General features: G+C 40.6%; 1 protein-coding gene across 7 annotated transcripts in view; it reads left to right on the top strand.

Annotated features, from left to right (window-relative positions):
- The window catches only part of tead3a (TEA domain family member 3 a), a 40216-nt gene that overhangs the window by 14305 nt on the left and 11038 nt on the right, over window positions 1-14873 (top strand). For 5 of the 7 annotated variants that reach the window (XM_086047301.1, XM_086047218.1, XM_086047137.1 and 2 more), the window contains exons 1-3: window positions 5523-5669; window positions 14171-14304; window positions 14378-14617. In XM_086047301.1, coding sequence (XP_085903427.1) covers window positions 14611-14617 — 7 coding nt within the window. In that variant the 5' untranslated portion in view covers window positions 5523-5669; window positions 14171-14304; window positions 14378-14610. Of the gene's footprint in view, window positions 1-5437; window positions 5670-14170; window positions 14305-14377; window positions 14618-14873 lie in introns of those variants that run through there. The other 2 variants (XM_086047386.1, XM_086047468.1) reach the window with 2 other exon arrangements.

The raw sequence follows: 14873 nt of genomic DNA, 5'->3' as shown, positions 1-14873 counted from the left end.
CAGCTGAACTCTCTGAACCCAAAGTACCCACCCAGCTCCTCCCCTCCTCTACGCCTGTCCTCCAGTCTTACAATTACTCCCTGCCAGAGAAGGCAGGCGCATACAGTACGGCTACAACAAGGGATAAGTGCAAAGGCAAGAAAGCGGGGAGGAAGACAGACTCAAATGTGACTTTTTTTTTTTTTTTTTTTGTAATACTCCTTTTCTTTCTCGACGGCTGCCTCGCGTCTCTTCCTGCTGGCTTTGTATAAGTTTCAGCTGCAAGGCGAGCCGGCCTCTCTTGGCACTTGTCCAACCCCTGAGTCTTCTGTCCCTCTGCAAGAAAGAGAAAGGCGGGGAGGACAGCTTTAGTGACAGCTGGACCGGTATAGATAGTTGTTCTCAGAAGCTATTTCACAAGCGCACAAAACAGAAGGTTTGCACATTCCTTCTGAATTCATTTGGATCAACTGTTAAGCATTGTGTGTTGGCTTGGGTGGAAACAAAGGAAAGTCATGTGTATTTTCCTTAAAAAAAAAAAATTAAAAAAAAAGTGTACCAGCTCTATCTGATAACTGGACCCCCTATAGGCTGTTCACAACCAGCTCCCAGGGACATGCTTGCTTTCTTTTTCAAATGAATTTCACATGCTCTTGCCAGTTAATATGCAATTCGATCGAGAAGTTGATATGGCTATATATGATTAAAAGATCACTGGAAATAATAATATCATCAGTATAATAATAAATACAGAATAATGAACTTGCTTTCCTCAAATGTTAATTGAATGTATTTTAAGGCTGTAACAAAAATCAATTTCCTCAACTCAACTGTTACTACATGACAAATTCAAGTGGAAAAAATGATAGTAATGTCAGTATGCAACAGTGGTAAATATTTTTTTTCCAGATATGATTGGAAGAAATCATTTAATGACTTGGAAAGACAGTGAAAGTTAACCAATACCTGATCTCCACTAATGCCTTTATACCTCACATGGAAGCAAAAACATTCATAATGTTGTTTTGTTATGAGTCGTAGTAAAATCAAGTTGTAATTTTCTTTTCTCTCTCTTACTTCCATTAATCTTCAAGCACATGTTACTTACTTCTCTACCAGGCAAATTAAAACAAAATCAAACCATTGTTTAAATTATTTCTACTGCCCTCTTGTGGTCATATCAAAGCTCAACAACTCTAGAGGATGTCAACAGCTTGACCTCTTATCTCTACTGACTTTTCTTCAACAGTCTTGTTGTGCTCCTTCCACAATCTTTTTTTTTTTTTGTGTGTGTGTCAGTATCCTAACAGAATTCCATCTGGTAAAAGCCTAAACTAAGTCTTAGCCAGCAGTGCGACTTTTCAGACTATTCTGCTCGTGCTAATCTGATTGCAGTGAGTGAAAGTAGGCCAAAGTGTAACTATGACCCCGGCAGGACCAATGAGACTCCGGATCAGGTGTCAGGCTTTAATCTGCTTCATTGAGCTTATTGCATGTAAGAATAAGGCTGGACATTTTAAGTCTCTGTGTGAGCCTGTTGTGGAGGCGCGTCCTTTTCCTCATTACCCACTCCTTGCTACGACTGGGTATGCGAGTTAAATCATTAAACAAGGCTGACGCAGGCTCTTTTGTTTCATTGTCTTGTGCAGTTGTATACTGTGCTGTACATGCTGTACAGCATGTGCCTTCATGACTTCGTGACATTTGTCACTCTTTTTCTTCAAATGTAACAGATTCGCATCTGTTACATTTGAAGAAAAAGAGTGATGTATGTACTGTCATGTATGCGTCCATATTTATTTGAATGTCTGCTGTTTTTATTTGCCACATAAAACTGCAGCTATTAGCAGGAATTATTGTTGTTATTTTAATTAAATTAAAAATCCATAGAGAATATCCTACATTTAAAGAGACAATTACTTTTTGGGTGTATCAAAATTGGGCATCTAGGCAAGGCAAGGCAAGGCAGCTTTTTGTTTTATAAAACTATAGCGCATTTCATAAACAAGGTAACTCAATTTGCTTCTCATAAAAGTACAACATTTAAAAGCATTTACAAAAATAGAGTTAGACATTTAAACGCAAAGTAAAGAAATTAAAGTAGGTTTACTATACTAACAGTATGTTTGCTGCAAGAGCTAGATTTGGAGAACATGAATTTAAAAAGGCTTTGGAAGACCTTAATCATAGGTGTGGGGGGAAAAAAAAGCATCGTTTTTAACCTGGATTTAAAAGCATTCACACTTGGGGCTGACTAACTGACTGTTGACTGTCTGTTGGCAGCTGATTCCATTTGGGTACAGCATAACACCTAAATGCTGCTTCACCGTGTTTGATTTGAACTTTGGGCTCCACTAATCGACACATGTCTGCAGATCTCAGAGCCCATTGGGATCATATTCCATTAGCATTTCTTAATATATTCAGACCTTAACCATTTAGCTTCACACACCACTGGGCCAACAGTAATTGACATTGTAGGCTTTGCAGTTTTTCCAAGTAACATAGCTCACCAACTGACCTTGGAATAACTGTTGCAAAATTTCCACACAGACAGACTTGATAGCAATATACACAGGCATATCTTTTTTTGTCCACTGCCAAGAATTACTAATATTACTTACTCTGGTTTACAGAGGACTGCCCCCGGTGGCCAAGGCCTGCACACCAGAAAGAGCAGCACAATGTCCTGTGAATTGCAGCAAAAATGTGGCAAAGACAGTTTAATTCTTTATAATCTATTCAATTATTTAATTTCTACATGTTTTATCTATCCATCAAATTTATATAGGCTAACAATTATTCTGTTCAAGGTCACACGGAGCTGGAGCCTGTCCCCGATAACTTTGGTCGAAAGGTGGACTACACCTAGTCAGTCGCAGATGACAACCAACCATCCACACTCACATTTAAGATGTGAATGAGTGGGAACGGGGGCGGCACGGTGGTCGACTGGTTAGCACACCCGCCTCACAGTTCAGAGGTCGTGGCTTCGATCCCGGGCCCGGCCCTCCTGTGTGGAGTTTGCATGTTCTCCCCGTGCCTGTGTGGGTTTACGTTATCGAGTATTAATACTGCAGTCAGTCGATGGCCGCAAAGTATGAGGAAATGCTGAAACCCTCATTCGGCGTGTGCAGTGATGACAGAGGAGGAGGAAGTGATAATCATTCGCCGAATGAGAGGGCAGGACCCAGTCACGTGACTCTGTCCGGCGTCCGCTCTGCAGCAGAGCTATGTTTCAAGTATGGAGGAGTTTCCAGCGGGGATTCATAGTAACGCGCAAGTCCACGTCGTCCGTAGTCTGTAAATGGTTTGAGCTTGACAAAACTGACGTCGGTGGGAATAACATTGTTAGATGTGCCAAAACGGTCATCGCGAAGAGCAATTCTGTTCCACCACGAGCATTATGGATTACGAGGAAAACCTGGCGACCTCGCAAGCACGCTAAACAAAAGCTTAGTAAACACGAGCACTGAGAAAACAGTCGCTGATGAGCCAACAAACACAAACGCAATAACAACAAACACAGTACTTTAGCGAGCAAGTCAAACGTGACAGCCTGGATGTTCGGTTAACTTTCAGTTTGCACGCTTGTAGTCCGCATCATTCATAACTAGCCCCTTTTCCCAAGGCATGTTGCACAAACTACGACGGCTTATTAGTGTGACGCCAAGATACACCCAAACATGAATAAAGTCACAAGTCTACATATCACAGTGATGAATGAGTGGGAATTTTTTGTTATTCAACTTTATTCTGAATACGGTGTCCAATGTATGAGAATGGGTGTTGTCATGACGACGTCTTTTTTTTTCTCTCTCGCTGTGTGACACTTCTGTCACACAAATCACATATCAAATACATTTATTTCCAATTGTGATTGCTGTAGTTAACACCCTTTTCTTATTCTGATTGCTCTAGTAGTTGGCAGTGGTATAGCAGTACTTACTGCAGCTCAAAATGTCATTATATATGTCATATCATTATGGAATAATAGGAGACATTTAAATGACATAAATACTGTATTCCCAAAAATCAGTGGAAGTCTAGACATATTTTTTAGTTCTTCACTGTTAAATATTGCCATAGAATATCGTTATGTTTTGCAGAAGATGTATTAAGTAATTTAAAATATAAACAAGAGCCGTTGTTTACAAACACTGTCCATCCATGATTGTTCTGTTAAGCAAGTGCAGATGTAAAATATTTTTTTAGAATATCATCAAATTATCATTATCAAGTTTTTTGAAAAAATATCGAGACATATTTTTTTGTAGCCCATATCGCCCATCCCTAAAGTCAAGTAACTTTTTTTTTTTTAACTTACAATAATATGTTCTATGCTGCCCCGCTAGTCTCAAAACGGCAGCAAAATCCACTCGTTATTTATCCATCTAGGGGGCGGCCATTTTGCCTTGTGCAGCCACTTGCTGTCCACTGAAAATTACATCACAGTGCCTAAGCGCTAAGGGCTTTGTCATTGTCACTTTACCAAACCCAGGATAATACAGTAGGTAAGCCGTGAGTTGGGCTGGACGCATGCGCGTCACTCTCATCGATTACCGCGAGTAGTCAGAGCTGGAGGCAAGCTCAGTGCTACTCACGCCGCCCCAGCTAGCTAGCAACGAGCTCCGACTGGCTAGCTAGTATGTCTAAATAAGCCGTGTAGTCACACCCAAGTCGATAATCATCGCCTTTGTGATGGCGAATAAGCGACATTTCTGACAACTAGCCTATCTTTCTCATGAAGGGATAACAAGGAAAGACAGAGAAGCAATGTCAATTGCTAAGCTAACCTATATTTGAAGCGTGAAACACCGGATTTAAGTGCTTGGGTGATCGAGTACACTTTTCACAGAAGTGAAAACAGTATTAAATCTGTGTTAAAACAAAGAGGATACAACTTTGAGCAGCAAATAGCAGGCAATTTAATACATGTTTTATTCACTAACTGGAACCTGAAACTGGATAGTTATACATTATATTACAGTTGATCTTACCTTTATTTTATTTTTTTTATAAATTTAGCTTTAGTAAAACACTTTGCAACCCATTCAAAAACCAGGTGTTTAAACTGAAACTTATTTTGTGTTTAAAATTTCCCCAGTGAAAATGTTTCTACACAAGAAAATAAAAGTTCTGCTATGCGCAATGTGAATTTAAGAAATAAAAACCTCTGATTATATTTAAAAAAACAAGACCAACTGTTCATTGACGTAATTTTGTTTAATTTAATTTAATTTAATTATTAGTAGTAGTAGTAGTAATTTTGTTAACACTTGCTTCAAGTCACTGGGATTAAACTGCAACAAACTGCGCCTCATAATTAGGAAGTTGTTCCTCAAATGAAGTTATTGATTATAGCTGCGCAAAGAAAAATAACAGTTATTTTGAGTTTGGGAACGATAGTGAATGCGAATATGTGCGCAAGGGATTGTGTGACGTGATGGGAGGAGTTTGTACTGCTGGCTGGGACCAGCCAAACTTTCGCGTTTGCGCGTGTTGGCGACGCCACGCCTCTGACAGTACGTGCACGTCGCGATCTCATTTCACAGCAAACTCCTGCTCGGCAATTCCGCCTTTGCTGTCAATTTCGTTGTTTTGCATCTTGTTCTTGGCAAGTGGGCTCTTTTCGTTAGACGCGAGCGTGGGCCAGCCCAGCGGCGGCAGAGCAGTAAAGCCGTCACAAGGTGAGAATTTGTGCCCACCAAACTTTCTTTGTCTTTGTTGTGTGCTGCAACTTTCACGGCGCGTCGGCCGATGTGCTCCTGGGAAGTTTTGAGATACTTGGCATATTTGGCATTGTTCTCTCCGGTGTTTTGATGATTCAGAGCATGTTGTGCGTGTGTTTTGGAGGGCTTGCTTCGTCTTCTCCCGTCTCCCGGGTGACTTTCACCCCCCTCCAAGCGACTCCCAACTTTGCTTGACTTGCTTGCGGTATTATTAGCACACGAGCTAACCGCCTAGCATGTCCGCGCGCTAGCTGCCGCCTGTCCCGGATCTATTCGGTTAATTTTAAAGCCGTCAAAATAGTCCCCGACATACTGTCCGAGCTTTTGACGTTTCAGTGATTTGGCTTCTTTTGTGTTGGGCTATTTTGAGCCCCCTACCCGCCTTTTCTAAACCAACTTAAAGCACTTATGCATTCGTTTGCTCCCCCCTCCTTATAGGAGCAGATGTGAGACTAATCTGTAAAGGAAGTTTTCACCCTTACATGAAAGTTGCTTTCAGACTTGATTAATTTCTTCTGTGCTCACTGCTTAGTTTAGCTGCCCGTTGTGCAGCTCAGAAAGCGCCAGTGAATGCTCGTAAAAACCACCATGTGCAAAGCAAAGCATGGAACCTTCATGCTGTTTGTGTTCTCATTCAAGCAAGAAGCTTGTTGTCAGAGTTAGTTAGTTTGCGTGTGTCTTGTCTGCGTTTGCTGAGCTCATTTCTTTATTTAGCTCCGTGGCCGCTAGCCTGGCTCCCCACTGCACTCAACACCTGACCTTTTGGCAACAGGGAGCTACTGTATATATAGGATACCGATATTGCAATAAGCATCTTATGTACATACACTTAATGTCCAATGTATTTCCTCCATCCAGACGCTTTCTTGGTCAAAACCAGGGGTGCACATAATTTATTTTCATGCGGTACTCGCATGAGTACCAGGAGATTGTCTTTGGTACTCACTAGTGGTCCAATGGATCACATAAGTCACGGTTTGGATCCGTCATGGATTTTGAGTCACGGATGGCATCGTTTTTTGTATGAGCAAAATCATTTATTTTATAAAACGCTTTTGCTCATAAAAAAAAATCAACTCCTAATGTCTAATATGACCGTTTAGGATTTAAGAACGCAATTTAACGCAATTTTGTATGTGGTACAGTGTATACATTTTAAGGTATCCTGCCAGACATTTTGAGCTGAATGGTTTCTTACAATTATTAGGCACACGTGTTGTGGTGAATTAAATGAAGATGAAGTTTTATTTGTATTTTATTTTTTATTTTTCATAATGAAAAAGACTAAGTGCAATTTAAGGCACCTTTCTTAAAACATGGACAGCACATTGCAAAGTAATCTAGGTCCACAATATAGAAAAAGAAGTTAACAAAAAAAAAGTAAGCCAAGGAGCATCTGTTGAACTACCAGCTAATGATAACAGCTGCTAGCCACTAGCGCCGTAGACTTGTGCCGACTCATACAATGACAGCGTAATTAACCAGCGGTTTGTTTGTGTCCTAAATTAGCGCCTGAATATGAGTCGAGACAGCGTTGTGTTGGTAGCAAGCAGTAAAACTGCCGATATGTCGAAAACGCAAGTCAAGTTAGCCATTACGCCACCACGCGGGCCAACTTCAAAGGAAAAGTTGACCAAGGCTATTGCATTGGCATTACTAACTCAATGTATTCTCTGTTAAGCTTTATTTTGAAGTTATCCTTTTTGGAGGTGGTGTGGGTTGAGTATGTTTGCAAAACGCTCTTGTACATGCAATTTATTTGTCCTTGAGGGTATTCAACTTCCTCTGCTGAATGCGGACTAATCATGTTGCCTTATTGTGAACGCGCACAGTTTTTTTTCACCAACTATTCTGCGGATCGTGCCCATCCTGAACCGATGCTTGATCCTTACCAGTCAAAGATGATTCGTTCCACTGCCCACTTGTGTGTACAGGTACGCAAATGCGCGTCGTGAAGCAAATGACGGTACGCATCAGTGATTTCGGTTGCGCATGCGCACCTGCGTACCAGTTATGTGCACCCCTGGTCAAAACATTCTTCTCTAGTTTCTTGCGCTTTTTTTTTTACCCATAATATAAACACACTAGTCACAACTTTAGGCCATCTGCATAATTTGAGATCTAATTAGAGCTGAGCATTAAAAACCTCACAATTCGATTTTGATTGGTTCGATATTGATTTTAAATCCTTTGCTTTTAAATCAGTTCAGTAAGCTTGATTTGTACATGTGTCATCAAATTTTTGAGGAACAAAATATCTGAAAATAATTGAGACAACTTATTTGTGCATGTGGAGTACAAAAGTAAAAAAAACATCTCTATATTTACTGCGCCACTTTTATACAACAGTTTGTAAACCGTTTTCAGTGGGAAATGAACCTTTGAAATGAATTATCATTTTACAATGAGTGATGATAATAAAATTAATCTGAAGAATTTCACTTTTTCCAACGGTTAAATGAATAAATACTAGTAGTATCTCACATATTTTGGCAGTTTAATGAAGCCTTAACCATGTGTTCGCTACCAGCGGTTGGCTGACTACTGGTTGAGAAAGTGCTTGATTAGATAGGCAGCAGAGCCTTCATTTTGAATGTAAATATCGCAGGCAATCAGCATATTTTATTTGTGGCAGCCCGAATCGTGATCATGATTCAAACTCGATGTATTGTGCAGTCATAGTAAACTGTGAAAAAGTAAAGTGCATGTGTACTTAAATGGTACTTCTTTCTTCTTGGAAATAAATGGTACTGTCTTCTTAGAAGTCGTCATAAAATAAAAATCCTACCTGGCACAGCGTTGTCTGTATCCTGTTTTACAGGGAAAACCAAAATGACTCTAAACGTCAGATTTAAAAAGTTGAAAGTGCTGGCTCCACGCCCCTGCTGCCTTCTTTGGTTGCCATTTTGTTTTTGGTTGGATGTGGCCTTTGTCCGATACTGCAGGAATGACACGCAAAGTGCCCCCCCCACTGTCCAGGAGGTGAATCATTTCAGAGGATGTGTTGAATCGATATGGAATTGGTAGGGGAATGTTGTGATGCATTAATTTATTGATATTTCTGCTGCATAGTCATAATTAGCCTTTCAAGCAGACACCTATGGGCTGTTTTAATTAATTTTTTTACATAATACTCAGGCCCGATCAAGAACAGTGTTGCTTTAGCACCATCTAGTGTCATTTTAGTGCCAAGGAACTGTTGATGCGAGTTTACTTTTGACAAAAGTAGTCTTTAGCCACCGTCTTACAGCATCTTTAGGCATTTACACACTTTTCTTTTCTTTGATGTGTACCCAAGTTATTCACTGAAAACTCAACTATTTCATTTGTCAGGGCTTGGCAGCAACCATCCGTTTTCTCGCTCGCTTAAAACCGGAAAGTGTATTTTTAGCGTGTGAAAGTTTATGTGCATTTTTTTGGGTTACAATGTCGCTACATCATTGAAATGCAATTCAAATTTTGAATCACCGCAAAACCAGTGGCCGAGTCTAGGCCACTAATGAAAAGTAGTTGCCAAACCCCACACACCGAGCGAGAGCCAGCGGGTTCCACAGTATCGGTCAGTGTGCAGCAGCCCAAATTTGCCTCCAAAACATTGTCTTAATAGGAATGTAGTACACTAATTGGCATCAAGAAAGTATGTTGAAGTGATACATCTGGAATGAAACAAGCTTCTTATGTCAGGGAGGTTTAGCTTCAGTTAAAAAACTCAAATCTGTTAGCCCGTTACTTTTAACGGCAATTTTTAAGAATTTAAAATATTAAATTGTTTTTTGGTCATGGTTTGTGGTGTAGTTTTGGTTTAAATGATTATTACAGGCGAATTTTAAAGCGAAAGTCAACCCAAACATATATTTTTTAAGAATATGTTCTATGCAGGCCCACTAGTTGAAACACAGCATTCTGATTAATATTGTGTTTGATGAATATGAGCAAAAATCCATCTGTTTTTAGCCTTCTCTGGGGGTGGCCATTTTGTTACTTCTGTCAACTGAAAATGACATCACACACACTGAGGGCTCAGATAACGACTAATCATAGCACAGCTTCAGAAAACAAGTGAGCCGTGACACATCTAAGTATTCAAGTTAAAGACAAGTTGTCATTACAGAACATATACACTTTTTGTGTTGAATATTGAATGTTTGAATGTTCAAAACCATATTGTAACAAATTGGGTTATCTGTGTAGTGTGTTGTGGTCAGATTTGTGTTTTGCTGAGTTGGGATGTTTCCGAGGTTCATGAATGCATCGTACGGCTAGTGAGAGCAGCAGCGGAGAACGAAGGAGTAGGGACGTCTGCTGTGTGTGTGGAGTTTGCGTCTTGTAATACTGTATATGCCATGAAAAGGTACCTCGCGCGGGGAGCATGGCCAAAAGTTTCAACACAACCAATTTAATCCGACATTTGAAGAACAAGCAATTGGTTGACTATGGTGAGTTTACGAGGCTCACTGCATTGAATAAAATCAAGGCAGACACGTGGCATTGTTGCCACAGGGAGATGCATTGCAGGTCACTTGTGGGCAACAGACCCACTATATCATTTTATAATTCGCAAAAAGATTAACAGTGACTTTTTTCTCGTTGACAAATTCACAAGATAGTTTGTCTATGCACAAGACAGTTCTTGAGTCGTTTCAATTTAGGAACCCATTGAATAGTTTATTCAAGTGAAGCCTGCATGTGACTATTTTTTCTACTTTGATTATATTCTGAAGTATGCAATGTTAAGGTGGCATGTTATTTATTTGACTTTTTGCATAATGAAGTCTTTTGAGACTGCTGATTATTTTGATCTGTTAAAAACTGTGTTACTAAAAGCGGGTAAATTGAAATTTTTCAGTTATCTTTGTGATTGAGTAATTGTTGTATTGTGACAGCAACGGTTTTGTATTTCTACATGCTTTTGAAAATATCTATAGATTTTTGTCAAAAATTACGGCAATAGTATGGCTGTTTTTTTTTCCAGATAATTGCATAATAGCAGTCACCATAAATAAATCAAAAAATAAACAGATATTCCATGTGATCGGAATCGGTATCGTGTGATCTCACTCATGCATGATCGGTATCTGTGTTATAAAACCTGATCGGAACATCCCTACGAAGGAGAGCTGTTGTACTTTGTTTTTCGCTAAAAAGACTGCTTGCTTCCTCGTCTAAGAAACATTCAAAGTCGGATGATGACGTTGTATGTTTGCGTATGCGTTTGCTCCTCTTAAGTGCCACCGCCCTCCTCTCCCTTGTGCAACAGTCAATGGCGCCCGTGCGTAAGCTCGCGCTAATAATAAAAACTGATCAGAAACGGTACGCAAGGTGGAGCGAACCGAATATGCCATACCGAAACGTATTAATACACCCACGTGTACCGTTACACCCCTAATGCTCACCATACCGTAATTTTAGTTTGTGTACTATAAAGTAAAGCCGTGTCGCTGCAATACTATGATCTTTGAACTTGCAGTCCCTCAGTAAGTTAGTGAATATAAACCTCAGAACACTGAACGATTTGCTGAACGGATCTTTTGAACAAATCTAGTCAGGACCTGTTGCACAACAGGTTTTAGGTCTGTCACGTATATCACAATGTTCTTTAAGACTTTGCTCTCTCCTAACCATGTCGCTCCGGGTCTGCCTGCTTTCTATGGCAACAGCACAGTCCTGTCGCCAGTGATTGAAAATAGGAAAGCCCTGTGCCTAGTATGTCCAACAAGCCTGCACCGCAGCAGGGGAAGCTGCGCGACCACACTGATCCTCTGCGGCCCGACTGTGGCGTGAACCATGTTAGCTACTCTCTGGAAAACATTACACACCAGTCGGGGTTCTTTTGCAGATGTCTGTTCGTGTGTTTCAGGAGACTTGGAGCATCCTCAACAATAACACAAGAATGTGTAATTTCCTCATGTGGCCCGTGCAGACAAGGGATCAGGCTTTTTTTTTTTTTTTTTGTGAATATGAAGTAGATTTTGGCTCTGCTAGACTAACCAGGGCTGCTTGCTAAAGAAGCAGGCTACGCCTATTAGAGCCGATGTCACCAGTTATTGTGGAGTAAAACTGTGATTATCACCCTAGAACTGCGACCCATTGTGGTAGCCTAGCAATAAGAGCAGTGCTAGGCTGCTCAGTAAAATATGGATGTGGCCTGGTACACAAAGATAATTGAACCGTCTTTGTCCTGGTTTTGAGCCCTCCTGAGTCCTGACCAAGGTGGTCAAAAGCAAATCATTTTATTTCTTGTAAGATTATCCTGTGGTTAGGTGAGTTAAGAGTGAATTGGTCTCTGTAATATGGTCCGAAATGGGTCGGGGCTGACGTTCTTGACTAACATGTTCAATATTTAGCACAGATCTTTGCGTGATTCTGTGAATGATGACAAGAAACGGAATGTAGCCATTCAAGAAGCGACCTGACCGATGAACAAGGAAGCAGGTGTACCGTATTTTACAGACTATAAGTCGAGTTTTTTTTTTTTTTTTCATAGTTTGGCCGGGTTGCAACTTATACTCTGGAGCGACTAATGCGTGAAATTATTAACACATTATTACCTGTAGATCATTTCACATGTTATTGCAGGTCCATCAGCCCACGGGTGGGTTTTCGCTTCGTGCCCGCAGGAAATTCGCTATGTACAGAACAACTTCAAAGCATTCCCGGGCATGTTATATGGGGGGGCGTTGTGTAATGTAACGTAAGCATAACGTTCAGCCAGTTGTTGTCTCTATTGTATTTTTATTTTAAATTGTTCATCATTTAAATGTTAAATGACATGTCTGTTCTTGGTGTTGGGTTTTATCAAATACATTTCCTCTCAAAATGCGACTTATACTCCAGTGCGACTTATATGTTTTTTTTCTACTTTATTATGCGTTTTATGGCTGGTGCTGTACTCCGGAGTAGCTTATAGTCCGGAAAATACGGTATATAAAAATGAACAATGAATTTCCTGAAACACAAATGATAATAACACCAGACATCTTAATATGAGAACTCTAGCTTGTGCAGGAGATTATAAAGTCTGGTTTCACACTGTCTTCAGTAACTGTGAAATGCCTTTTTTTAATAGTCAACTTTTTTTTTTTTAATTGAGGTGTTAGGTCTGTATCAGAGAAAAACTTGCATGTGCCAGGCCTTAAGCAACAATAAGTCAACAAAAAAAAAAAAGAATACATAATGTTCTCCTAGCATGGTCGTTTCTCTGCATCTGTATCAGTCATTCATCATAAGAGATAAATATTTTTAAGTGTTATTCTGTAGCAGATGACTTTTTTTTTTTTTTAAACACTTGTGTGAATGTTAAGAATGCTGTCCTCCAAGTGATATACATTATTTTGACATGCCTTAACCCAGCGGTAGGGAACTCCGGTTCATCGAGAGCCATATCCTGCCTGACTCCAATGATCAGTATCGTTTCATACTTCTACCGAGCATTCTGATGAGCTGATCATTTAAATCAGGTGTGTTGTAGTAGGGAGAGATCCAAAACGGCAGGCTATGGCTCTCGAGTAACCGGAGTTCCCTTAAGACATGGAGCGCATAACCACGTTTCTACCACTAGAGCCGGGAGCGCTGTTGCATCTTTAAAGCTGGGAGAGCGTATACGTCATTTTCTATTTATTATTTAATTCTCGCTCTCATCAGAATATACACGTGACAGTGTCGTCAGCCCGAGGAGGATGTTCCGGAATTCCTTCGAGACATAATGGCGGATGCCGCGGTCGCAGGAGCTCTTAAATGGCAACCGTAGTGATATAGACGAGGCGATTGTGTGACTTTGAACCAGTAGAACCAGTCGAACGTGTGTATGGTTAAGATATGTGTGTAGACAATGACAATATCGACAGATTTGTAACAGAATAGAGGATGGTAATTACCACTTGATTAAAAAAAAAATTAAAAGTAGTGCTTCTCTTGCACTGACACTTATTTTTATATTTTGGATTGAATTGATGTGAAAGCCACGTGTCTAAGCTCTCAAATCCTTTTGGAATTATGCTTCGATATGCTACAGGGGCTGAGATATTATTTTGTAGGTGCTGAATTTCTCTGAAACTTCAGGTTTTGGCGAGTGATTCTACAGTCGCCCTTAGGTTTTGGGGAGCTGTTGAGCCAGGCGCTTTAGACCTTAATGGGTTAAGTGATCACCTCTCGCCATGTCAGAACATGTGTGTCATTACACAAAAAAAAGTGCACAGCTATGTATGGAAACAATTGTGCCAAGATACGCTGAATAATTAACTCACTTTTTTAATACTAGGGAAGTCAAAACCGTGCTTGACGCGTCATGTCAATCACTCACTTGTCAATGGCAATGAAAAGGTGGTAACCGCATCTGGGAAAGAAACCAAAAATAGGCTTGACTGAATGTAAATACATTTTTTTTAGTGTGGACTGTCTGGGACTGAGGTGACTACCTCCTTGATAACATCAGTTACACATAATTTTGGATTCTTTTACAGTATCCATCCATCCTTTATCGATACCGCTTATCCTCACAAGGGTCGCGGGTGTGCTGGAGCCTATCCCAGCAGTCTACGGGCACTAGGCGGGGGGACACCCTGAATTGGTTGCCAGCCAATCGCAGTCTTTTACAGTATGTTAATGCAAAAATCATTCGTGAGTGACCCTTCAATGATTGATAATGTTTGAAATGTGGTGTTTCCAAGGTGTGGCTGGAGCCGTCATCATTGCGTCGGAGTGGAGTTGCCGTAGCAGCCCTGACGGGGCGCAGGAGGAGGGCGGTGGCGATGGAGATGGACTTGGTGACGGTGCAGACCGGGGACTGGACGGCGACCCCGAAGGGGTATGGAGTCCTGACATTGAGCAGAGCTTTCAGGAAGCTCTGGCCATCTACCCTCCCTGCGGCAGGAGGAAGATTATACTTTCAGACGAGGGCAAGATGTATGGTGAGGAAGAGCAAATTACTGCAGTTTCCACTTTCTTTACAAATTTCACTTGTCAGTTTCCAGTTTTAAATACGTGCTGGGTAGGCGTTGGCCGCAAATAAATTCTGAGGGTATGATAACAGCAAAAATATTGCAGTATCACAGTAATAAAATCACAACTCTAAAATGTCCTTTTTTAAAAATATTTGGGTAGATAACAACAGCTTTTTTTCCCCATTGATGGAATGGAAAAAGCAAGTCTCCTTTTGGAGCAACG

Source organism: Filicampus tigris, chromosome 1 (genome assembly GCF_054856515.1).
Source record: "Filicampus tigris isolate MCC_2025a chromosome 1, RoL_Ftig_1.0, whole genome shotgun sequence".
Lineage (NCBI taxonomy): Eukaryota > Metazoa > Chordata > Actinopteri > Syngnathiformes > Syngnathidae > Filicampus > Filicampus tigris.
This window is presented reverse-complemented; position numbering and strand designations above follow the sequence as displayed.